The 24,065-nt window shown below is 42.2% G+C and overlaps 1 protein-coding gene across 1 annotated transcript in view; it reads right to left on the minus strand.

Annotated features, from left to right (window-relative positions):
• Window positions 1–286: 286 nt before the first annotated feature.
• LOC142255149 (uncharacterized) overlaps window positions 287–24,065 on the minus strand; it is a 72,397-nt gene continuing 48,618 nt past the window's right edge. The window contains exons 8-20 of the mRNA XM_075326616.1: window positions 23,320–23,477; window positions 22,779–22,860; window positions 19,823–19,972; window positions 18,377–18,523; window positions 15,334–15,538; window positions 14,939–15,129; window positions 8,853–12,961; window positions 8,342–8,467; window positions 7,016–7,202; window positions 6,700–6,845; window positions 5,233–5,328; window positions 3,975–4,117; window positions 287–2,925 (exon numbers count right to left, since the gene is read on the minus strand). Coding sequence (XP_075182731.1) covers window positions 2,636–2,925; window positions 3,975–4,117; window positions 5,233–5,328; window positions 6,700–6,845; window positions 7,016–7,202; window positions 8,342–8,467; window positions 8,853–12,961; window positions 14,939–15,129; window positions 15,334–15,538; window positions 18,377–18,523; window positions 19,823–19,972; window positions 22,779–22,860; window positions 23,320–23,477 — 6,030 coding nt within the window. The 3' untranslated portion in view covers window positions 287–2,635. The remainder of the gene's footprint in view (window positions 2,926–3,974; window positions 4,118–5,232; window positions 5,329–6,699; window positions 6,846–7,015; window positions 7,203–8,341; window positions 8,468–8,852; window positions 12,962–14,938; window positions 15,130–15,333; window positions 15,539–18,376; window positions 18,524–19,822; window positions 19,973–22,778; window positions 22,861–23,319; window positions 23,478–24,065) is intronic.

A 24,065-nucleotide genomic window follows, 5' to 3' on the forward strand; every position in this document is an offset into this window, starting at 1 on the left:
TATCTGGTTTCAGATGTGATTTTCATATTGCCCACACCTATTACTTGCCACAGGTGAGTTTGAAAGAGCATCACATGCTTGAAACAAAGTTGTTGATCCACAATTTTGAAAAGGTTCCAACAATTTTGTCTGGCCCATTATGGCGGTTTTGTGTGAAATTATGTCAAATCTACCTTTTTGCTCCTTTTTTGTGTTGTTCCAACACACACAAAGGAAATAAATGTGTATATCTTGTAGAAATAATTCCATTTCTTAATTTCTATATAAATAAACAATGTAATCCAAATCAGGTAGAAAAGTATTTTGCTTTTATTTTATCAAAGACAATTTTTATCAATGTGACCAATCACAGTTCAGCTTTCATTCTTCTAGAGCAGTTTAAGGAATAAAAGCTGACTTCTTATTGGCTGCTCTGGGAAACATGACTTGTTTTGATAAATAAGACCTGAAGTTATGGGCGCCAATGGCTTTGATTTTTCCAGAACTGTCCTAAATTTTTGGAAACATTTCCAACAAATTCTGGATGGCCGAAAAAGGGCAGCGTTTCTGCAAATTTCATCCTCATTTATGATTGTTGCCAGGGCAGGACAAGAGATTAAAAAGAAAAAGGTCATATCTGGCCAATCAATGGGTATTTTATAAAGTGTTCCTTATGTGCTTGATTCAAGAAAATGCACTTTCTTAATACTCATTCTACAATTACAGATATACGGTATGTGTTTAATGTATCAATAAATATATTTGTAGGGAATTAAATGCAAAATAAAATGAATTATTATTGTACATTATTCTTTAAAAGTTCCTGTAAACATAAGCGCTACTCTTACCATTATGTGCAAAATGAGAAATCTACTAATGAGTTTGTTCTGTGAAATAGGATGGCCAATGACACTAGATTTAGTAGATTTTATTTACAATTAATATTAGGGATTGTCCAACGATTAAATATTAAAGTGAGCCTCCAACCTCTTGTATAGTCCTCCTCCCTAGTGCCCTCCATTAGCCTCCTGAGGTCTCCGCCAATTACTTGGTCCTCCTCTTTCTAGGATGGCTGCAGCGGTTGTCGGGGAGCGCAGTAATCTGAACCACGCCTCCCTTAAATCTCCTGTGCTGCAGTGGTTTAGACTCACCCCTGCAGGTGTCATCTTAAAATCATGAAGAAAGGAAGGGTAAAGTGGGCGGAGGAGGCAAACAAAGGTCACCAGATAGGCTTGACTGTCATGAGAAAACCCATAGTCACTTTTTAATTCCAGGGTCTAGGGTCCCTTTAAATTATAAAGGCTAAAGGCCCCATCACACGCAGAGATATCACTAACGATGGCACCCGCCCCCGTCGTTTGTGCGTCACGGGCGATTTGCTGCCTGTGGCGCACAATATCGTTAGGAGCCGTCACACGGACTTACCTGCCTAGCGACGTTGCTGTTGCCGGCGAACCGCCTCCTTTCTAAGGGGGAAGTTTGTGCGGCATCACTAAGCGGCCGCACAATAGAAGCGGAGGGGTGAAGATGAGCGGCCGTAACATCCCACCCACCTCCTTCCTTCCTCATTGCCGGTAAGCTGTAGTCTGTCGTTCCCGAGGTGTCACACATAGCGATGTGTGCTGCCTCGGGAACGACGAACAACCTGCGTCCTCAACAATCAACGATTTTTTGAAAATGAACGACGTGTCAATGATGGACGATTTGGTGAGTATTTTCCATCGTTAACGGTATCTCGTTGGTGTCACACGCAACGACGTCGCTAACGATGCCGGATGTGCGTCACGGAATCCGTGACCCCGGCGATATATAGTTAGATACGTCGTTGCATGTGAAGGGGCCTTTAGACACCACAACTATTTCTCATTTTAAGTTATATTAGAGCCAAAAATATTTTCACAAAAATAAGACCTAGTTGGATTTTTGGGACTTTTTTGAGTATGCCTAAAATATAAGCCCTACTCCAAAAATAAGCCCTAGTTGCAGTTCCATAAGGAAGTGTCCAATCAGCTAAAAAATATAAAGAATACAGCAGGACTCTTCATCAAAGAAAGCAGACACCCCCTCCCACCCAAACGAAAAAACAAAACAAATAACATACCCCAAACAATTACAGTTGGCAAGTGCTGATGGTGGATGGGCTCTCACACAGAGATCTGCATCGCTGTCAGGTCCCTCACCATTCCAACTGCATTGCACTACAGCTCTCACAAACAGATCAGGTACCAGTATCATTCCGCGTGTGTGATACTGCTTCCAGTCACCAGGGGGAGCAAGTCTCTGTAGAACACAGAGGGACCTGACAGCGATGCAGATCTGTATGTGAGTGCCCATTCATTTACCAACTCTAATTGCTTGTGGTCTGGTATCTGCGATTCTTTTAGGGGGTGTCTGCTTTCTTTTGGGGTTAAACGTAGCCGTACATAGAGAATAATACATTCAAGCAGGTAATTTACACCTTGGAAAATCTGACATGTACCCACCACTATAGGACTGGTCCTGCACCATGAGAATAGCAGATCGGATAAGAAAATCTGCATTTCCTTTAGCCAGGGCTCACATGATGTCATCTCTAAAGGGCTAAATTAATATTTAATCGTTGGACAACCACTTTATTGATACCGTATGTCAATGAGAGAGCAGCACAGTAAACTCCTCAGATGTGTTCAGCTCCACCGGTGACGTTTGGCCTCTCAGATGTCTCTTCACCTTTGCTGTCTCGCTTTCCTTCAGATCCTGTGTCGTCCTCCTCACTGTCCTGTATTTGCCCCCTTTGTTGTCTGAGGCGGAATTTGTCTCTCGGAGAAGAGTCCGCCGCGCTGAACGATTCACTGCTCCGCATGGTGGAGCTCAACTTCTTACGACGGAAACGCGGAGACGCCGCCTGGTAGGACTGACTGGTGACGCTGAGTGAGCTTTTGCTGCGACGAAGAGAAATGTCTCCATCTGAGAAAAAAAATAGCACAAAATATAGAGAAATAAGTCAAAAAGGAAACATTGCTAATCGATCTGAATAATATATAAACTGTAGGTCATCATCAAAGATTATATAAAGTACCAAACATACTCTCGGTCCCACAAAGGACCTCTTTTTATGTCCTTTTATCTGCTCCTATCATTACCAATGTTTCACCCGTGCTTCCCCTGTGTTCTGGAATTCTCTACCCCCACTAATCAGAATTTCCCCACTTTCTAATCTTTTAAAGCAACTCAAAAACTTATCCCTCCAGAAAAACCTACCAGATACCACTACACCACAATATGATCAGCCTCACCCTCACCTTAAAGGTCAACCTCTACCCTCACCCTCACCTTCCCTCTATACTTGTAGATTGTAAACCCTTGCAAGCAGAGTCCTATGTCCTCCCTCCAGACCCCATTTACTAGAATTCACTTGCAAGTAGACCTGCCATAGCTAACATCACTAACATAAATATAAAAAATGATATGAAAGTAAGCAGAGCCTTAAAGAGAACCTGTCTTCAGATCTAAAGTGACCAGTTTTTGCCATTATTTTATTCCTGCCGCTTTCCTGAGTATTCAGTTTTTTAATTTTCTTTAAATCCACCAAACGGTCCCAGAGATAAAAGTGAAGATATTTTGTGCTTATTTTTAAGGTCTTTCTCTAAAGGGTGTGGCTCACAGGATCCTCATGGGCGTGACTTTAAGCTGCTCTGCATAATTACCCTGTGAGCCACGCCTCCTTATAAAGATCATAAAATTTGCACTATATAGCAAGGTCCATATCTTTGGAACCGTATGTCAGATTAAAATAAAATAAAAAAACGGATTACTTAAGGGAACAGCGATAATAAAATAAGAACAAAAACTGGCCACTTTAGAACTGGTGACAGGTCCTCTTTAAAGGGGTTATACAGGATAATAAAAGCATTGATGCTTATTTTTCCAACAAATTGGGCATGATTTTGCAGCTCCATGATGAGGCTGTTCTGGGGTATAAAATGCTAGTAATAACACCATTGTTTCTTTCATACATTTTGTGGGGCTTTCTAGCTCGAGTGAAGGCTCTTTAGGAGGGTTCAGAAATCGTGGCGCATCTCCAGGGGCTCTTGAAGGCTTCTCCTTGGTCTTCAGGAGCCTCTTCATTTTATCAGTTATCCAGTTACTCCTCTTGTGACTGTAAAACATGTCAGGTAATGAAACCGATGCTACCAGCCGTGTCCAGCATTGAGCTACTAAAGAAGGTATTACTGGTGAAACACCTAATCTAACATGTAACAGTAAAGCACATTATGTAGCACAATTTGCCTGTTCCGTGGCAAATTTTGTCTCCCAATAAAATCTAGTCTACCTATGTAAATTCTCCTTTTCAGGACCATTGGGTAAAGGGCCCTCTGTGCCCAGAAGATGCTATAATATATAGTTAATTATTTGCTTGTGATCTGTCCTAGGGTTCAAACTCAGAACCTCTAGTATAGCAGGCAGTAGCTACAGTCTTCACTGCTAAGAATAGGATTTTTTCTGCCTAAAGATCAATGGTATTCTTGTTCTTTACAGGCATATTATACTGCTTAAATGCGTGTGTAATGTATCAAAATATGTGTATTTTATTATATTGAATTTAATGTGAAAACTCAGAACCTCTACTATGGCAGGCAGTAGATACAGTCTTCACTGCTAGGAATAGGAGGATTTTCTCTGCCTAAATTTCAATGGTATTCTTCTTCTTTACAGGCATATTGTACTTTGTAAATGCATGTGTAATGTATCAAAATATGAGTATTTTATTATATTGAATTTAATGTGAAAACTCAGAACCTCTACTATGGCAGGCAGTAGATACAGTCTTCACTGCTAGGAATAGGAGGATTTTCTCTGCCTAAATTTCAATGGTATTCTTCTTCTTTACAGGCATATTGTACTGTGTAAATGCGTGTGTAATTTATCAAAATATGTGTATTTTATTATATTGAACTTAATGTGAAAACTCAGAACCTCTAGTAAGGCAGACAATAGCTACAGTGTTCACTGCTAAGAATAGGAGGATTATCTCTGCCTAGAGGTCAATGGTATTCTTCTTCTTTACAGGCATATTGTACTGTACATACACATGTTTGTAATGTGTAAATGTGTGTGTAATGTATTAAAATATGTGAATATGCATGTAAATGAGAGTGTATACACAGGTAGGGTCTGACAGAGGTAGGAGGACTCAAATATATATGCTGCACAGTGGTCTTTACTGTGTCGCCCCTGAATGGATGTGTTGTATTTTGGAGTAAGAGGCGTTACCTGTGCACTGCAGGAGCCGGTTCCAGGACTCTATACTGATCCATGATCTTATCAAGGAGTTTTTGCTTCTCGTGTTTCAACTCTGTCAATTTCTCTCTAGATATCAAAGAAAGGTGAAGTGATTTTAATATTTCCATTTTTTGGGTGTGTGTTTTATCTCCAACCTTCTCCCTGCAAAAAAAATCTACCTACTGAAAAGGGTATAGCTTGGTTCACAAAAATTGATATATTTTTTCAATGAAGCACCACCCCAGTGATTTTTATTATTTTTGGCTTTGTTAGGTATCATGTGTGTTAGTGTCATGAAGGAAGAATATTTACCAATCGTTGACTTCTCCCGTTTTCAGTGGCACTCCGGCACCCCATAATTGCATTTGTGCCCTGCTGAATCACACAGTGGTTGCAGTGTGGAGCTGAGGCCAATTTGTTTCCTTTTTTCAATACAAGTCTATGAGAGCCACTTTCTGAGTCTTATAAACTTATATTGAGAGAGTAAAGCGGGCTTTACACGCAACGACATCGCTAACGAGATGTCGTTGAGGTCACGGAATTTGTGACGCACATCCGGCCTCGTTAGCGACGTCGTTGCGTGTGAAACGCCAGAACGACCGTTAACAATCAAAATTACTTACCTAATCGTTGATTGTTGACGCGTCGTTCCTTATCGTTGCTGTTGCAGGACGCAGGTTGTTCGTCGTTCCTGCGGCAGCACACAGCGCTACGTGTGACACCGCAGGAACAAGAAACATCACCTTACCTGCGGCCGCCCGCAATGATGAAGGAAGGAGGTGGGCGGGATGTTCGGCCCACTCATCTCCGCCCCTCCGCTTCTATTGGGCGGCCGCTTAGTGACGCCGCTGTGACGCCGAACGAACCGCCCCTTTAGAAAGGAGGCGGTTCACCGGCCACAGCGACGTTGCTAGGCATGTAAGTATGTGGGACAGGGACTAACGATATTGTGTGCCACGGGCAGCGATTTGCCCGTGACGCACAAACGACGGGGGCGGGTGCGATCTGCAGCGACATCGCTAGCAATGTCGCTGTGTGTAAAGTGGCCTTAACTCTACACAGTGATCTGGCAGGTTACAGATTCCGTCATACGGTGCTGGAGCGCTGCTAAAACTGGAAGAACATGGTGACTGGTGAGTATATGCCACGACCTTCATGACACATACACACATGATATCTAACAATGGGGTAAATTAAACCTACATACGTAGCTAACATTGCAATTACAGATTCTCAAAATGTTCAGGAAGAATCTTTCCTTTGTAATCTTAACGCCAGGCAGAAAACAACATGTTCTGCATTGGACCACGACAATTTCCTTCCAATTTTATACTCATGGAAACAATAAGAAATAACTAAAATGGTATCAAACACACAAATTCCCCCCTTATGGTCTATAAATCTGGACAGAATGGGGTCTTTGAATACCGGTGCATTAAATAAATTTGACAACCTTACCGGTAGCATCTTTCCTCCTCTTGCCTCAAAGCTCCACTTTCCAAACTCTTCTCTAATAATTCACGATTGTCTTGGGTCAATGTATTAATCTGAGTTAGCAAATGATTATTCTGCTCCTGAATAGTAAATTTCACCTGGGATAACACCTAAATGACAATACAAACAATTTATGACAATTTTTTTTCTATTACTTTCTATGTTAACATTTTGACTCCCACCAGCTCTTTATCTTGATCACTTTCCAATGTGCCACTGTCATTGTCTATCTGAATACATTGAGTATTGACTGCAAAAAATTATACATAGCAATACCAACCTGGTATTGTTCAGAAAGACCCGTATTGCTGATCTCCATGCGCTGTACAGTCTCCTTCAGTTCCATACGCTCCCTCTCAAGCTGCTCTCGCTGTCTCTGCTCCGCTCCGAGCTGTCTCTTCATTTCTCTTAGCTCTGAGGTCTTTTCGGTATAGGTCCTCTCTAATCGAGACAGCGCCTCCTGAAGTCTATGTAGTAAAAGTAGGCTTCATCAATTAATTCACTGAACCAATAAATGAGACACTGAACCGCAGGGGTGGACTAATCATTGGTGCATCTTGTGCGGCCGGACGGTGGCCCAAGAGGTAAGGGACCCATTTCTGTCTCCAAAGCAGGTGGAATTCTGCATTTTGATGTGTTATTGAACCAAAAAGGGCCCATATAGAAGCGTAGTTAAGGGGGGGCAGAGGGTGTGGTTACCCCAGGCCCCATACTCATCAGGGGCCCATCCAGAGCTACTCTACTGTTAAATATATCGGTGTTCGCAGAGCCGATAGTGTAGTAGATTGCCGTAGTTCTAGGAGACACCATCTCACTGCACTGCTGCTGATTACAGCGCGCGTGCAGGACATCAAAGTCGCGGCATGGTGACATCAAAGTACTGGACCAATCAAGACCTGCTGGATTAGGCACGTATAACATTTTTTTTATGTAGGATGGGGGACATACTGTATATACCAAACTGGGGCCGTGGCTGGGGACATATATACAAGGATGGGACCCAGATTGGGGGACATATATACCAGGATGGGGCCCAGGCTGGGAGACATATATACCAGGATAAGGCCCAGGCTGGGGGACATATATGGCAGGCTGGGGCTCAGGCTGAGGGACATATATACCACAATGTGGCTCAGGCTGGGAGACAAATACCAGGATGGGGCTCAGGCTGAGAGACATATATATCAGGATGGGGCCCAGGCTTGTAGACATATATACCAGGATGGGGCTCAGGCTGAGAGACATATATAGCAGGATGCGGCCCAGGCTTGTAGACATATATACCAGGATGGGGCTCAGGCTGAGAGACATATATAGCAGGATGGGACTCAGGCTGGGAGACATATATACCAGGATGGGGCCCAGGTTGGGAGTCATAAATACCAGGATTCAGCCCAGGCTGGGGCCTACTAAGATGTTTCACCCCCCCCCCGAGCTGAACTCCTTGCTACGCCTCTGGGCCCATATATTCTTTTTGCACTGGGGCCCTGAAGGTTACATAGTAATGAGGTACATTTAAGGATTTAGGATTGTGCTTGCGCATTTCTAGGTGGATATTACTATGGAATATTTCAAAGCCAACGGTTCAATTTATGGAACTATTCACCTCCTGTGCTCATCTTGCAGTCTTTGATTTTCTAGATGAAATTCTTGAGCTCTGTCCATCTGCTCTTGCACTTTTCTTTGCTGTTCCTGCTGGATCTGTTCCCCTTGTATGGAAAGTTGAGAGAACCTACCAGGCAAGTTATACAGTACAAATCATATATCACTTTTACGTAATAATAAAAATAATATTGGTGATATGCAGTAGTCTAAAAGGGTCTGATAGGCTTGGTGGTCTCATGTTCTGATGTGACAATGTCCAAGGGTGGACATTTCATTGGTGCAACCTGGTCCAGGAGGTAAGGAGGCCCAATTGTACCTCCAAAGCAGGTGGAATTGTGCATTACAATGAGTTACTGGACTATAAAGGGCCCATATGTTGTTCCTGCACAGGGACACAGGACCACCAGTGATAATGCCGATCACTTCTAGGAGGAGGGTGTTATACAATTTGCACCACATTTCATTAATAGCCAACCAATCCTTAGGAGAAAGACCTGGAGATATTGCCTTACCTCTCCTGTAGCTCCCGATGTTCTTGTTTCAGAACCCTCATGGCGTTCCGACCTCTCCTCAGCTCTCTTTGCATCCTTTCTAGCTCGCCTTCTTGTCTTTGAAGGTCCCGGAGAAGGGAATCATACCGTCCTTGTAAATCTGACCTCTCTCGGCGTACACCATGCAGTTCTATAAGTAGCAAAGATAGGGGCGATTCCGTTGCAGAGAGAGGGGTATGATCAGAATTGGAATCAGATGAAGAAGGTGGATCTGTAGTGGAGGTTTCTTGACTTGATGATCTAGACAGAATGGTTGCTTCGGAGCTAGAAGGTGGACTCATGGAATACGAAAAAGTGGATTCAATATTCTCAACTTTCGACTGAGAAACAGTTGATGGTTGTGGAATTGGGCAAGACTTTTGTTCTTGTCGTCTGATTAATTTTGGCTCCTGACCTTCTTCTTGCAGCAATTTCTTCACGACTTCTCCAGACTTTGCTTCCAAGTGTCTTTTCCGATGCTCTGACTCTTGAGAACCGCTGTGAGTTTTATTATCTTCAGCTTTTCTTTTGAAGGCTGACTTTTCTCCAGCGCTTTGTTCTAGTCGACTTTTAAGAACTTGCATATCGTCAGCACTTTCTTGCAGTTGTCTTTGAAGAAGTTCTGCTAACTTTTTGCTCTCATCCAGTTTACACTTTAGAGATTGCTCGTATATCTCCCTTTCTTTTAGCTGCTTTATTAGTGAGTGCTCTTTTCCTGTGCAATCCTCTAACTGGCTTTTGAGAGTTTGCATTTCTTTTTCTTTTTCGTGGAGTCGTTTCTGAGACATTTCGGCCTTGTCGGTGCTTTCTTGAAGTTGTTTCATTAGACATTGTGTCTGCTCGTCTTTCTTCTGCATCTGTTTTTCCAGCGATTTTACCTCCCCGGTCTCCGATTCTTTGCCTTCATCAGGAATCAGACTGCTCATGCGCTCTCTTTCTCTGCTCATGTCATCCAGTTGTCTTTTCAGCTTTTCAATCTCTGTACCATCTTGTTTTTGTTTCTCCGCAGCTTGCAATATTCTCTCATCTAATTGTCGTTTCAAAGACAGTCTCTCTCTTTCATTCTCTTCCATTTGGATCTTCCAGGACTTTTCTTGATCGGCGCTCTCTTGCAACTGTCTCCTAAGAAACTGGAGTTCGGCGCTGTTTTCTTCCAGATGTCTCTTTAAAAGTTGCTCTCTTTCCTCCAAGCGTCTATTCAGCATAAAGTTCTCTCCACTTCTTTCATCTAGATGTCTTTTTTGTGATTCTATTTCTTCTGTACTTTTTTGAAGCTGCTTTTTGAAGGACTCTATATCTTCTACCTTTTCCTTAATCTGCCTCCTTAGCGAAATCTCCCTTACCTCTTTGTCTTTCGACTGTCTTAACAGTGACTGTATTTCCTCCTCATTCTCCTTCATGAGGTTCTGATGCAATTGCCTCTCTCTTGCATGTTCTTCTAGTTGTCTTTGCTGCACTTTTCTCCTTCCTTCGTTTTCCTCTAAGTGTCTCTTAAGTACTTGCAACTCCCAGTCGCTCTCTTCCAGCTTTCTATTTAGAGACTGTTGCTTTCCAATGCCCTCATCTATCTGTCTTCTCTGGAATAATATTTGTTCTTCACTTTCTTCGAGCTGTTTTTGCAGGGCATGTATATCTGTCTCGCTTTCTTTGATTCTTCTAAGTAGAGACTCCTCTTTCTCCGCACTTTTTTGTATCTTTCTAGTCAAACCTTCGATCTGGTCCGACGTTTCATGAAGTTGGCTTTTTAATGAAGTGGTTTCTGCCGTCAGAGTCTCCACGGCATCTGTTTCTTGAATATTCCCTTGAAGCTGGTGCTGAAGACCTTTTTCTTCCATATCCTTGAGTTGTAACTTTAGGGATTGCACCACTATATCTTTTTCTTGTACCTGTATCTTTAGGGACTTCACTTTATGGGAACTTTCCTCAAGTTTCTTGGACTCTGATAATTTTTCCCTTTGACTGTGTTCAAGCTGTCGTCTCAATAATTGCCCCTCGCTGCAAGTGTCTTGTAACTGTTTCTGAAGGAACTGAATAGTGACAGTGCTGTCTTCCAGTTGTTTCTTCACTAGCTGTTCGATACCTTCTATTTTTTCCAAGTTCCTTTTGAGTTCCTGTACCTCCGATGTTCTCTCCTCCAGTTGTCTCTTCACCAACTTATCTAATTCTTCTCTTTTTGCCAAGTCCTGCTTCAGTTCCTGTAATTCCCTTGTCTTCTCTTCCATCTGTCCTTTAACAAACTTCTGAAATTCTCCTTCTTTGGCCAAGTTCTCTCTGAGTTCTTTGACCTCCTCAATTTTCTCTTCCAGTTGTTTCTTTAGCAGCTGTTCGAATTCATCTTCTTTTTGTAGGCTTCTCTTGAGTATTTGTATCTCACCCGTTCTTTCTTCCAGTTGGCTCTCCATTAACTTCACCAATTCATTTCTTTTTTCCAAATTCCGTGTGAGTTGATTTGCTTCATTATGTCTTTCTTCCAGTTGCTTCTTCAGCGCTCGCTCTGTTTGTTCTCTTTTATCTACGTTTTTCTTGAGAATCTGCACTTCAACGGTTTTCTCTTCCAGTTGTCTCTTTACTAAATGCTCCAACTCTTCTCTGTTTTCTAAGTTTTTCCTGAGTAGATGTATTTCTCCTGACTTTTCTTCCAGTTGCTTCTTCCAGAGCTGCTCTACTTCTTCTCTTTTTTCTAAGCTTGCTTTAAGAGTTTGAACCTCCCCATTTTTTTCTTCCAGTTGTCTTTTTAGCATCTCTGTTTCGCTCGTGCTTTCTTCAAACTGCTTCTTTAACGATTCCTCCTCTCTTTCTTGAAGATGCATCTTGATGGATTGCATATCCCTCGTGCTCTCTGCTAACTGCATTTTTAAGGACTGCATCTCCTCAGAACTTTCTTGTAGGTGCTGCTTAAGTAAGTGTGAGTCTCTCATGTCAGATAACTGCTGTTTTAATAATGTTACCTCCACCACCTTCTCGTAAAGTTGTCTCTGCAATGTGATGTTCTCATGTTCTTTTTCTTCTACTCTTTTCTTTGTTGACTCCTTCTCACTTGTACTGACATCAAGTTTTGAGTTTAGAGAATGTATCTCATCTCTATTTAATTCCAGACGAGTCTTCAAGGTCTGTACTTCTTCGGCTCTTAGTTTCTGTTGTGTCTGCAAAGACTGAACCTCTTCAGATCTCAATTCCAGTTGAGTCTTCAGTGACTGGAGCTCTCCAGAATTCAGCTCCAGTTCAGTCTTCAAGGATCTTGACTCTCCAGCACTTAACTCCAGTTGGATCTTCTGTGATTGTACCTCTGCAACGCTCGAATCAAGCTGGGCTTTCAGCGACTCTTCCTTTCCAGAACTCAATCCCAACTGCGTCTTCAGTGACTTTACCTCTCCACATATTAATTCCATTTCTGCATTCAGAGATTGTTCCCGGTTTCTGCTCGTTTCTAGTTGTGCCTTCAGGGACTGTACATCTCCAGAATTGTGTCCTAGTTGAATCTTTAATGATTCAGACTCTTTAGTACTGAGCTCCAGTTGGGTCGTCAAAGATTGTATTTCTCCAGTGCTCAATTCCAGTTGTGATTTTACTGTCTGACCTTCTCTATGACATAACTCCAGTTGCGTCTTCAGCGCTTGCTCATCTCCACTTTTTAGATCCAGTTGAGACTGTAATGAGTTGACCTCTCCGATGCTCAATTTTAACCGTGTTTTTAATGACTCTACCTCTTCAGTTCTCAGTACCAGCTGCAACTTTAAGGAATGTATCTCCTCATCACATCGTTCTCCATACTTCATCTGTAGATTCTCAGTTTCAGAACTATCCGAATATCCCCCTTCTAACGACAGCAGCTCTGATGGAGTGTCTTTTACTGGGTTTTGGATTATCTGATCATCAGGACCAAAGTTTCTGGGATGTTTGTTACTTTCTTTATCATTTCCAGTTTGTATCTCTGATTGACTAATGCCTGGCTTTGCTTTCATTGCTTTTTCACCAGTTTCTGCCTTTGCATCTCGTGGATGTTCCTTTACAACATCGTCTTTTTTCCTCTCTTTTTCATTCCCATCTCCAGTTAGATGATCTTTATCTACTAAACTGCCACCATCTGGCTCCTAGGGAAGGACAAAGAAATAAGATAAATATTTGAACGCACTAAAGGCCCCATACACATTAGATAGTTTTTGGCCAAATGATCGTTTATGCGACAGCTATCTCCCTTTACTTCCCCAATGCACGAAAAACTTCCATAAGTGTCCATGTGTTATCTACGAGAGAACCGCTGACAAACTCCTCGGGGGCGGAATTATCTTCTAGGACACAAAAAGATCAACCATTGAAAATCCAGCAGGCCAGCTCCATTTCTCCCCAACATCATCTGTCAGGGTAAAGTAGTGAGAATGTGGGCCGTGCTATAGTTCGTTGTGACCATAATGACCCGCTGTTGAAAATATCCCAAATTTTACATGCTACAGAGAGTAGTGAGCCATCACAGCCATGCAGTAACCTGAGCCGCAATTGTGATGCCCTGGGCAAGCCAGGGGTCACAGGTAATGACATCACCACACCCTACACCCCGGTTAGGTACACCTAAGCTAGACCTGAAATCCTTGTTGCCTTCCTCCAGGGGCTGATGTCCACACCAGGGGGTGGAGCCAGGCGGTTGGTCTCCGCCCACCAAGGAGTTCACAGTCCTGGAGGCAGGAAAACACAGGCAGTTAGAGTTTGGAGGAGGAAGTGAGAGGAGAGTGAGAGTGAAGCTAAGGAAGAAGAAGGAGGGAAAGTAGTGGAAGAGAAAAGTGACAGTTTGAAAGCCTGAAGTTGGTCCGGGTGTGTGCCCCGGACTGAGACAGCAAGGTTAGCAGACAGCGGTGACCGTCTGCAGTGGAGGCTGATCGGAGTTGCCGTGAGGACCGTGGACGGGTGGTGGCCCGGCGGTACCGGACCGGTACACAAGGAGAAGCCAGCACCATTGGCAGGGGCCTTTCGGATCCCGGCAAGGCTAGGAGTCGCCGTGAATTTGCCAAATCCGTCAGTGAAGGGGACCTCCGGGTCTCCAAACAACTAAGTCCCGATTAAAGGCAACCGTCCAACCGTATTAGAGAGACACCGCCACCGCCAAGGCACCAGTTTCTCAGGGCCAGCGCCTGCGGGCAAAGAGGGGCTCCTCCGGCCATATCCAAGTCGGGGAGCGGGTAACCGGGGCGAACCCATCGCTACCAACAGAAGTACTAGGTGCAGGGAAAGAGACAGTCACCGTTAACTACCGGGGAAAAGCAACAGCAGCCGTCCGTGGGAACCGTCTTTCCAGCCGTGTGTTTTACAGTGAACTGTGTCAACGTCTCAGGCTGAGTGAGTATCACAGTTCCGTACGGCACAGCGCTGCCCTCGCGTCCCTGCACCTCACCAGGCCCCATAACCCGCCTGCCATCCTGTCCTACCCCATCACCGGGCCCCGGGACCATCAGCCCCCTACCCACGGAGGGGAGGACTAACAACTTAGCTGCTCCAGTCACCGCTCCCGGGATCCCCGTTCAGACCAGCGGTGGTGTCACCACAATCACCACAACCGTGGGTGGCGTCACGGACAATCACCAAATTCCCCACCACCAAAACCAAACCCCTTTTCACTCACGGGCGAGGAGCGCCGCTCGAGTCCCCGGGATCCGGCCCATCGCTTGAGCCACCGAGCAGCAGCGGCCGCAGCAGCAGCGGCGGCCGGACCTGAGCAGTGGGAGAGCGCAGCGTACCCTCCTCCGCCCTCGACACACAGACTTCGTGCAGAGAAGAGACTGTGATGCCACCCATCAGTGGTTGACACCCATGCAAGAAGATACTGAAGATCACAACTCCTACCCAAATAAGCTATTAATTATCGAGAAAGAAGATCTAAGAAAAGCTCAGCCCTCAAGGAGTTCTGTGTTTCTGTGTCACCTGGGAAGGTCAAACCTTAGTACTATTTAATCATTGTGTCCCACCATGTAGAGCTTCTCCAGCTGGGTCTCTTCAACAACTACCAAGTCCTGTCAGAGGTCTATATCATCTATCTTGCTTCCAAACCTCATTTTTTCTTACCATTGGCTTTGTCTTACCTCTCTGACACACAAGTCCTGGATCTTGTCTGAGAGCTGATCCTCTTGCTCTTTTAGACCTGTAGGATATTGCCCGGTAGTCTCCAGTTCCACTTTATCTCCAGCGAGGACCTGCAGTCTTTCTTTCAGATATTGATTTTCTTTTTCTAAACGTAACAGGGCCTGGGTCATCTCGGAGTTAAGGTCCAAAACTGTAGATTACAAGTTTAAAATAATTGTCGCATTTTAAATAGACATTTTATGCATTGCAGCCAAGGCCGAGCAATCACAGGGAAACCAAGAAATGTCTGAGACAATAAGACTTTCTGGCAAAAGTCTTCTGCTCATTGGACAAAATAGGTAAAGAAGAGAAAAGCACAAATCATAGTTTTAGTATTATGTCTATCACAACTTACATTCAGCTTCATTATCCGGTCTGTCCCAACTTTGGGCTCGCTCAGTCACAGGTCTCACTTCCCACTTTGGGACCGTGTCACCATCAGTCTCATAGACTCTCTCCCAGACCTGAGATGTCTCTTCTCGCAGCATTCGTATCTCTTCAGCCAGTGTTAGATTATCATGAAGAAGACTCTGCACTCTTTGGCCCTCCGAGTCTCTTTCCTGAAATTTGACAACTGTGTTCATCGTATTTATTTCAAACAGGAATAAAGGCAAGTACAGTGGCTCAGTGGTTAGCGCTGTATGGTGACTCAGTGGTTAGCACAGTACAGTGGCTTAGTGGTTAGTACTGTACTGTGGCTGTGTGGTTAGCACTATATCGTGGCTCAGTGGTTAGCATTGTATGTTGGCTCAGTGGTTAGCACTGTACAGTGGCTCAGTGTTTAGCATTATACTGTGGATCAGTGCTTTGCATTGTACCATGGCTCAGTAGTTAGCACTGTATGGTGGCTCAGTGGTAATAACTATGGTGGCTCAGTGATTAGCACTGTATGATGGCTCAGTGGTTAGCACTGTATGGTGACTCAGTGGTTAGCACTGTACGGTGGCTCAGTGGTTAGCACTGTACAGGGTGGCTCAGTGGTAAGCTCTGTATGGGGGTTCAGTGGTTAGTACTGTACGGGGGCTCAGTGGTTAGCACTGTACAGTAGCAGGTGAATGTGACACTTGTAGCCCATGTCCTGGATACGTCTGTGTGTGGTGGCTCTTGAAGCACTGACTCCAGCAGCGTCCACTCCTTGTGAATCTTCCCCCAAATTTTTGAATGGCCTTTTCTTAACAATCCTATCAAAGCTGCGGTTATCCTGGTTGCTTGTGTACCTTTTTCTACAACACTTTTTCCTTCCACTCAACTTCCCTTAAATGTGCTTGGATACAGCACTCTGTGTACAGACAGCTTCTTTAGCAATGAACTTTTGTGGCTTATCCTCCTCGTGGAGTGTGTCAATGACTGCTTTCTGGACATCTGTTAAGTCCGCAGTCTTCACCATGATTGTGTAACCTACTGAACCAGACTAAGGAACCATTTTAAATGCTTAGGAAGCCTTTGCAGGTGCTTTGTGGTAATTATTCTAATTTTCTGAGATAATGACTTTTGGGTTTTCATTGGCTGTAAGCCATAATCATCAACATTAACAGAAATAAACACTTGAAATAGATCCCTCTGTGTGTAATGGCGTTATATAATATATAGGAATAGATCCCTCTGTGTGTAATAACTCTATATAATATATGTGAATAGATCACTCTGTGTGTAATGACTATATAATATATAGGAATAGATCCCTCTGTGTGTAATGACTCTATATAATATATAGGAATAGATCCCTCTGTGTGTAATGACTATATAATATATAGGAATAGATCCCGCTGTGTGTAATGACTCTATATAACATATAGGAATAGATCCCTCTGTGTGTAATGACTCTATATAATATATAGGAATAGATCCATCTGTGCGTAATGACTATATAATATATAGGAATAGATCCCTATGTGTGTAATGACTCTATATAATATATAGGAATAGATCCCTCTGTGTGTAATGACTCTATATAATATATAGAAATAGATCCCTCTCTGTTTAATGATTCTATATAATATATAGGAATAGATCCCTCTGTGTGTAATGACTCTATATAATATATAGGAATAGATCCCTCTGTGTGTAATGACGCTCTATAATGTTTAGGAATAGATTCCTCTGTGTGTAATGACTCTATATAATATATAGGAATAGATCCATCTGTGTGTAATGACTATATAATATATAGGAATAGATCCCTCTGTGTGTAATGACTCTATATAATATATAGGAATAGATCCCTCTGTGTGTAATGATTCTATATAGTATATAAAAATAGATCCCTCTGTGTGTAATGATTCTATATAATATATAAGAATAGATCCCTCTGTGTGTAATGACTCTATATAATATATAGGAATAGATCCATCTGTGTGTAATGACTCTATATTATATATAGGAATAGATCCCTCTGAGTGTAATGACTCTATATAATATATAGGAATAGATTTCTCTGTGTGTGCTGATTCTTTATAACATATAAAATAGATCCCTCTGTGTGTAATGACGCTATATAATATATAGGAATAGAGCCCTCTGTGTGTAATGACTCTATATAATATATAGGAATAGATCCCTCTGTGTGTAATGACTCTAATATATAGGAATAGATCCCTCTGTGTGTAATGACTCTATATAATATATAGAAATAGATTCCTCTGTGTGTAATGACTCTATATAATATATAGGAATAGATCCCTCTGTGTGTAATGACTCTATATAATATATAGGAATAGATCCCTCTGTGTGTAATGACTCTATATAATACATAGGAATAGATCTCTCTGTGTGTAATGATGTAATGACTCTAAATAATATATAGGAATATATCCCTCTGTGTGTAATGACTCTATATGATATATAGGAACAGATCCCTCTGTGTGTAATGACTCTATAATATATAGGAATAGATCACTCTTTGTACAATGACTCTATATAATATATAGGAATAGATCCCTCTGTGTGTAATGACTCTATATAATATATAGGAATAGATCACTCTGTGTGTAATGCCTCTATCTAATATATAGGAATAGATCCCTATGTGTGTAATGACTCTATATAATATATAGGAATAGATCCCTCTGTGTGTAATGACTCTATATAATATATAGGAATAGATCCCTCTGTGAGTAATGACTCTATATAATATATAGAAATAGATCACTCTGTGTGTAATGCCTCTATCTAATATATAGGAATAGATCCCTATGTGTGTAATGACTCTATATAATATATAGGAATAGATCCATCTGTGTGTAATGACTCTATATAATATATAGGAATAGATCCCTCTGTGTGTAATGACTCTATATAATATATGTGTTTCCCTTTTTGTATTGAATTACTGATATAAATTAACTTTTTGATAATATTCTAATTTATCGAGATACACTTGTAAGTAGTAAAATAAATACCATTTCTACTCTCTTGAGTTTTTCTTCCAGTGACTGTTTCTCTCTCTCGCACATCCGCAGTCTCTCTGAGCGCTCTCTTTCTGCAGACAGTTGATGTTCTAACACTTCTTTATCTTCCAACAAACTTCTTGAAAACTCTTTCTCCTCCTGTAAATAGGTTCAGAATTAAAATATTTTATATTTTTTAGATGCCAGTGAGCATTTCGGCGCACTTATGATCTAATAACTGATCTGACCTTGGGCATGGAGAGACATTTCTGCACTCTGGTTCAAACCTATAATGCCCAGGGGGATTTTGTGCAGAATCATAATATAATATTAAATGCAAAGATATCGCTTTTTTGTCAATCATATTTGTACTAATGCAAGAATCTATCTATTGGAATTACATCTTAAGAGATTGGGAATTGTTTTTCTATGTGACACAATTCATAAATATCAATGCGTTCCACCGCAGGTCCTCGCACTCTACTGCACTGCGTCCCAGGTTCCTCTGCCGGCTGGAAGCAATCTGCATCGCTGGATGTGGTCAGTGAGTGTGTGCGATCTGATAGGTGATTGTGTGTGTGTACGAGTATGAGTGTGTGTGTGTGTGTGTGTGCAATCTGATGTATGTGAGTGTTGGCCAGAAGCAGGGGAGGACCGCATGGCGCATACCTGCTGGGAGGACTCGCTGAAGATCTCAGGGGGACCTGGGAGCGACGCAGACGCCCGGAATCTGGTAAGTATGATTCTCCTGGGAATGGGGGTCTGTAATTTTTTGAGGGGGTAAACAATCCACCTAACTGAGTTTCCCCGAGAATAAGCCCTACCCCAAAAATAAGCCCTAACACATTTTTCAGCTCCAAAAATAATATAAGACAGTGTCTTATTTTTGGGGAAACACGGTACTAGTTTGTCATCCACTTCTCTCAAAAGAACATTGGAGGAAATGGAAGAAAAGGGTTAATATCGCGCTGCCAGAACATGATCAGTTAAGATCAATGGGGATTAAGATGTTTGATTTTTTTGTTCGACGCGTTTCGAAGCCATAGACTCCTTCAGGAACAAATATCAATAATGCACATGATTTTTGTTCCTGAGGAAGGAGTCTATGGCTCCGAAACACGTCGAACAATAAAATCAAACATCTTAATCCCCATTGATCTTAAGTGATCTTCTTCTGGCAGTGCGGATTAACCCTTTTCTTCCATTTCCACCAACGCTATCCTCCTGGGTTCTGCAGCAGCCATCTTCAACACGTGGTTATAGTGGTTGTGTCTATAACACAACCAAAGCAGGTTAGTGCACCTAATTTTATTCTTTCTGCCACCGCTGGATAAGACACCATCTGCCCCCCCCCTTTCTTTGTCATTTCAGTTTCACTACGTACTCAAAAGAACATTGAGAGAAGCAAGAAAAATTGCAAGTTGTTGACAAGTGACCCCGATCATACAGGAGCCAGACCTGTATAGCTCTCTGGATAAGGTCCATGGTGCGCAACTTCTCCGTGAGAGCGTTCACTTGTCCCTCCGAGCGTCGAGAGCGCTCCCTTAGTGCATCAAGTTCATCACGGTAACTACGAGACTGTGCAGCCAATTGGGAAAGTTCTCGGACCTTGAGAGCAAAGAAGAACATATATCAAAACTTTTGAAGCATTAAACAAACAAATTTATCATTTCCAGAAACAGAATTGCAGATTTTTTGGAACAGATTTTTGGTTCATTAACTTTGGGTGCAAAATGTTATGCAGGGGTGTGCAGAAAGGGGACCCCATTTATGATGCTCGTATAACATTGAATTACTAAGACTACACTGTGTGCAGAATTATTAGGCAAGTTGTATTTTCGTGGATTTTTTTTTATTATTGATCAACAACTATGTTCTCAATCAACCCAAAAGACTCATAAATATCAAAGCTTAATATTTTTGGAAGTTGGAGTGGGTTTTTTTTTTTAGATTTGGCTATCTTAGGAGGAGATCTGTTTGTGCAGGTAACTATTACTGTGCAGAATTATTAGGCAACTTAATAAAAACCAAATATATTCCCATCTCACTTGTTTATTTTCACCAGGTAAACCAATATAACTGCACAAAATTTAGAAATAAACATTTCTGACATGCAAAAACAAAACCCCAAAAAATTAGTGACCAATATAGCCACCTTTCTTTATGATGACACTCAACAGCCGACCATCCATAGATTCTGTCATTGCTTGATCTGTTTACGATCAACATTGTATGCAGCAGCCACCACAGCCTCCAGACACTGTTCCCAGAGGTGGACTGTTGTACCTTCCCTGTAGATCTCACATTTTATGAGGGACCACAGGTTCTCTATGGGGTTCAGATCAGGTGAACAAGGGGGCCATGTCATTATTTTTTCATCTTTTAGACCTTTACTGGCCAGCCACGCTGTGGAGTCGTTGGATGCATGTGATGGAGCATTGTCCTGCATGAAAATCATGTTTTTCTTGAACGATGCCGACTTCTTCCTGTTCCACTGCTTGAAGAAGTTGTCTTCCAGAAACTGGCAGTAGGTCTGGGAGTTGAGCTTCACTCCATCCTCAACCCGAAAAGGTCCCACAAGTTCGTCTTTGATGATACCAGCCCATACCAGTACCCCACCTCCACCTTGCTGGCGTCTGAGTCGGAGTGGAGCTCTCTGCCCTTTACTGATCCAGCCTCTGGCCCATCAAGAGTCACTCTCATTTCATCAGTCCATAAAACCTTTGAAAAATCAGTCTTCAGATATTTCTTGGCTCAGTCTTGACGTTTTTTCTTATGTTTCTTGTTCAGAGGTGGTGGTTTTTCAGCCTTCCTTACCTTGGCCATGTCCCTGAGTATGACACACCTTGTGCTTTTTGATACTCCAGTAACATTGCAGCTCTGAAATATGGCCATGGGGAGATAAGGTATGCACACCAGTGACTATGGAAGGGGAATACATGGAATAGCAGAAACTGCTGTGTGAAAACTGACATGAAAAATTCAATAGCTATTTGTAAGAATGAAATGTGAAAAATGGAACCTGCATTACTGCCATGAATATATGAATAAAGAGAAATTTAGCTACTGAATTGATCAATGCAATAGAGCCCCAACACTACGCCAAAGTATTTCTCTACGTTGGGGTCCCTAGCTTGTGTGTGTCCTCTCATGCAGTTAAAAAACTTACCGTGTATGGGAGGCTGAGACCCAGGCTATATTGCATTGATCAATTCAGTAGCTAAATTTCTCTTTATTCATATATTCATGGCAGTAATGCAGGTTCCATTTTTCACATTTCATTCTTACAAATAGCTATTGAATTTTTCATGTCAGTATTCACACAGCAGTTTCTGCTATTCCATGTATTCCCCTTCCATAGTCACTGGTGTGCATACCTTATCTCCCCATAGTGATGTTTTTTAGGTTTTTTGCACCCAGTTCAGACATAGAATGGAGTTCCAAACGTTATTCCTTAATGTTAGTAGTTTTTCGTTTGTGAACCCTCCCCATACACACCTATTGCCAATCGACATCGTATATATAGCCTGGGTCTCAGCCTCCCATACACGGTAAGTTTTTTAACTGCATGAGAGGACACACACAAGCTAGGGACCCCAACGTAGAGAAATACTTTGGCGTAGTGTTGGGGCTCTATTGCATTGATCAATTCAGTAGCTAAATTTCTCTTTATTCATATATTCATGGCAGTAATGCAGGTTCCAGTTTTCACATTTCATTCTTACAAATAGCTATTGAATTTTTCATGTCAGTATTCACACAGCAGTTTCTGCTATTCCATGTATTCCCCTTCCATAGTCACTGGTGTGCATACCTTATCTCCCCATAGTGATAGGTTTTTTGCACCCAGTTCAGACATAGAATGGAGTTCCAAACGTTATTCCTTAATAATACTGAAATATGGCCAAACTGGTGGCAAATGGCATCTTGGCAGCTTCACGCTTGATTTTCCTCAATTCATGGGCAGTTATTTTGCGGCTTTTTTGCCCAGCACGCTTCTTGCGGCCCTGTTGGCTATTTGCCATGAAACGCTTGATTGTTCGATGATCACGCTTCAAAAGTTTGGCAATTTCAAGACTGCTGCATCCCTCTGCAAGACAGCTCACAATTTTGGACTTTTCAGAGCCCGTCAAATCTCTCTTCTGACCCATTTTGCCAAAGGAAAGGAAGTTGCCTAATAATTAAGCACACCTTATATAGGGTGTTGATATCATTACACCGCACCCCTCCTCATTACAGAGATGCACATCACCTGATTTACTTCATTGGTAGTTGGCTCTCAGCCTATACAGCTTGGAGTAGGACAACATGTATAAAAAGTATCATGTGACCAAAATACTCATTTGCCTAATAATTCTGCACACAGTGTAGTACATAACCAGTAAAATGAAATGTTCAGCTTTTTGCACTGTACCTGCTGATGCATTTTTCTTAACTCCATCTCTAGTAACTGAACTTGTTGTTGACTATCGAGTAATTCCTCCGATTTCTCTTCCCTTATAAAACAAAAAGAGAAAATCCTGAACATTAAAATTTTATTTTGTAAATGTGAAATGTGACGAATACAACTAATTCCAGGTAAATTAATATGGTTAATTTTCACAAATATAATTTCAACCTCCAATATGTTATCGGAGACTGAGACCAGTATGTTCAAATGGAGCAGATTTATTAGATGAGGGTGATTCCTTTTGCAGCCCCCTAGCCCCTACTACGATCATTTTACAGCCGTTTTACAGCACCAAATTCGGGTCCCCGTTGACTCATATGGGGTATTCTTGTTTTGTTTTTAACACTGGAGTCTATGGAAAACGGATCCCCTAACAATGTTACAACGCAACAATTTTATTCAATAAGCCTCTATGCTGCCCAAAACTGACCAGCCGTTATTAAACATTTGCCTATGTATTGGCACATTATACATATCCAGATCCATCACTCTACATAGGACTTACAGCTCTTGACGTACGCGGCGTAGTTTGCTCTGTAAATCAGCAATGCGTAGAGAGTGATTCTGCCAAGCATTCGGGTCAGAAATCACATTTTTAGACCTGGTTTGAGTCTTGGGATCAGTCGGTCTCAATTGTTGGTCGCATCGGATAATTGACAGCCGCTGTAAAGAAATCACAAAGTTTGCTACGGACAACTCAAAAGCGCTATAACGGACTAAGGGTCCCCTTATCCACAGCTTGAGGTGCTATCAAAGAGGCTTTACACATTTGGGGAATATTGTTTTCATGTATTTGGATCTAGAAATACTTTTTGTAGTCAGATTGTCACAAGGAGATTTTTGCAAGCATCCCCGACTGTCATGGAGGCGTCAGGATCTGTGGAGACTACAGATTCTGACACTCTGCCTGCTAACTTCTCTAATGTCTTTTCATAGGCAGGTTAGTAAGAGTTAATCCCTGGTTTTCTGCTTGTTAATCTCCTTTAGTCACATGCTATGAGCGAGCCAGTCACATTCGCTTCCCTGCTATATATGCTGGCAGGACACTTCCTTTAATGCCAGCTATAGGTTCTCTATACTGGTCTGGTTGTAGTGTTTCATTGCTTTGTGCGGTTTTAGTTTTAATACTTGTTGTCCTTTTGTTGCTGCCTTCCTGCTCTTGCTTTTCTCCTTAGTGTCTGTTTCTGTGAGTTTACAGTGTGTCTGAATTTTGTTCTTTCCCTGTCTGTTTTAATCTGTGTTACCATCATA

This window comes from Anomaloglossus baeobatrachus, chromosome 10 (genome assembly GCF_048569485.1).
Source record: "Anomaloglossus baeobatrachus isolate aAnoBae1 chromosome 10, aAnoBae1.hap1, whole genome shotgun sequence".
In the NCBI taxonomy this organism is placed as follows: Eukaryota; Metazoa; Chordata; class Amphibia; order Anura; family Aromobatidae; genus Anomaloglossus; species Anomaloglossus baeobatrachus.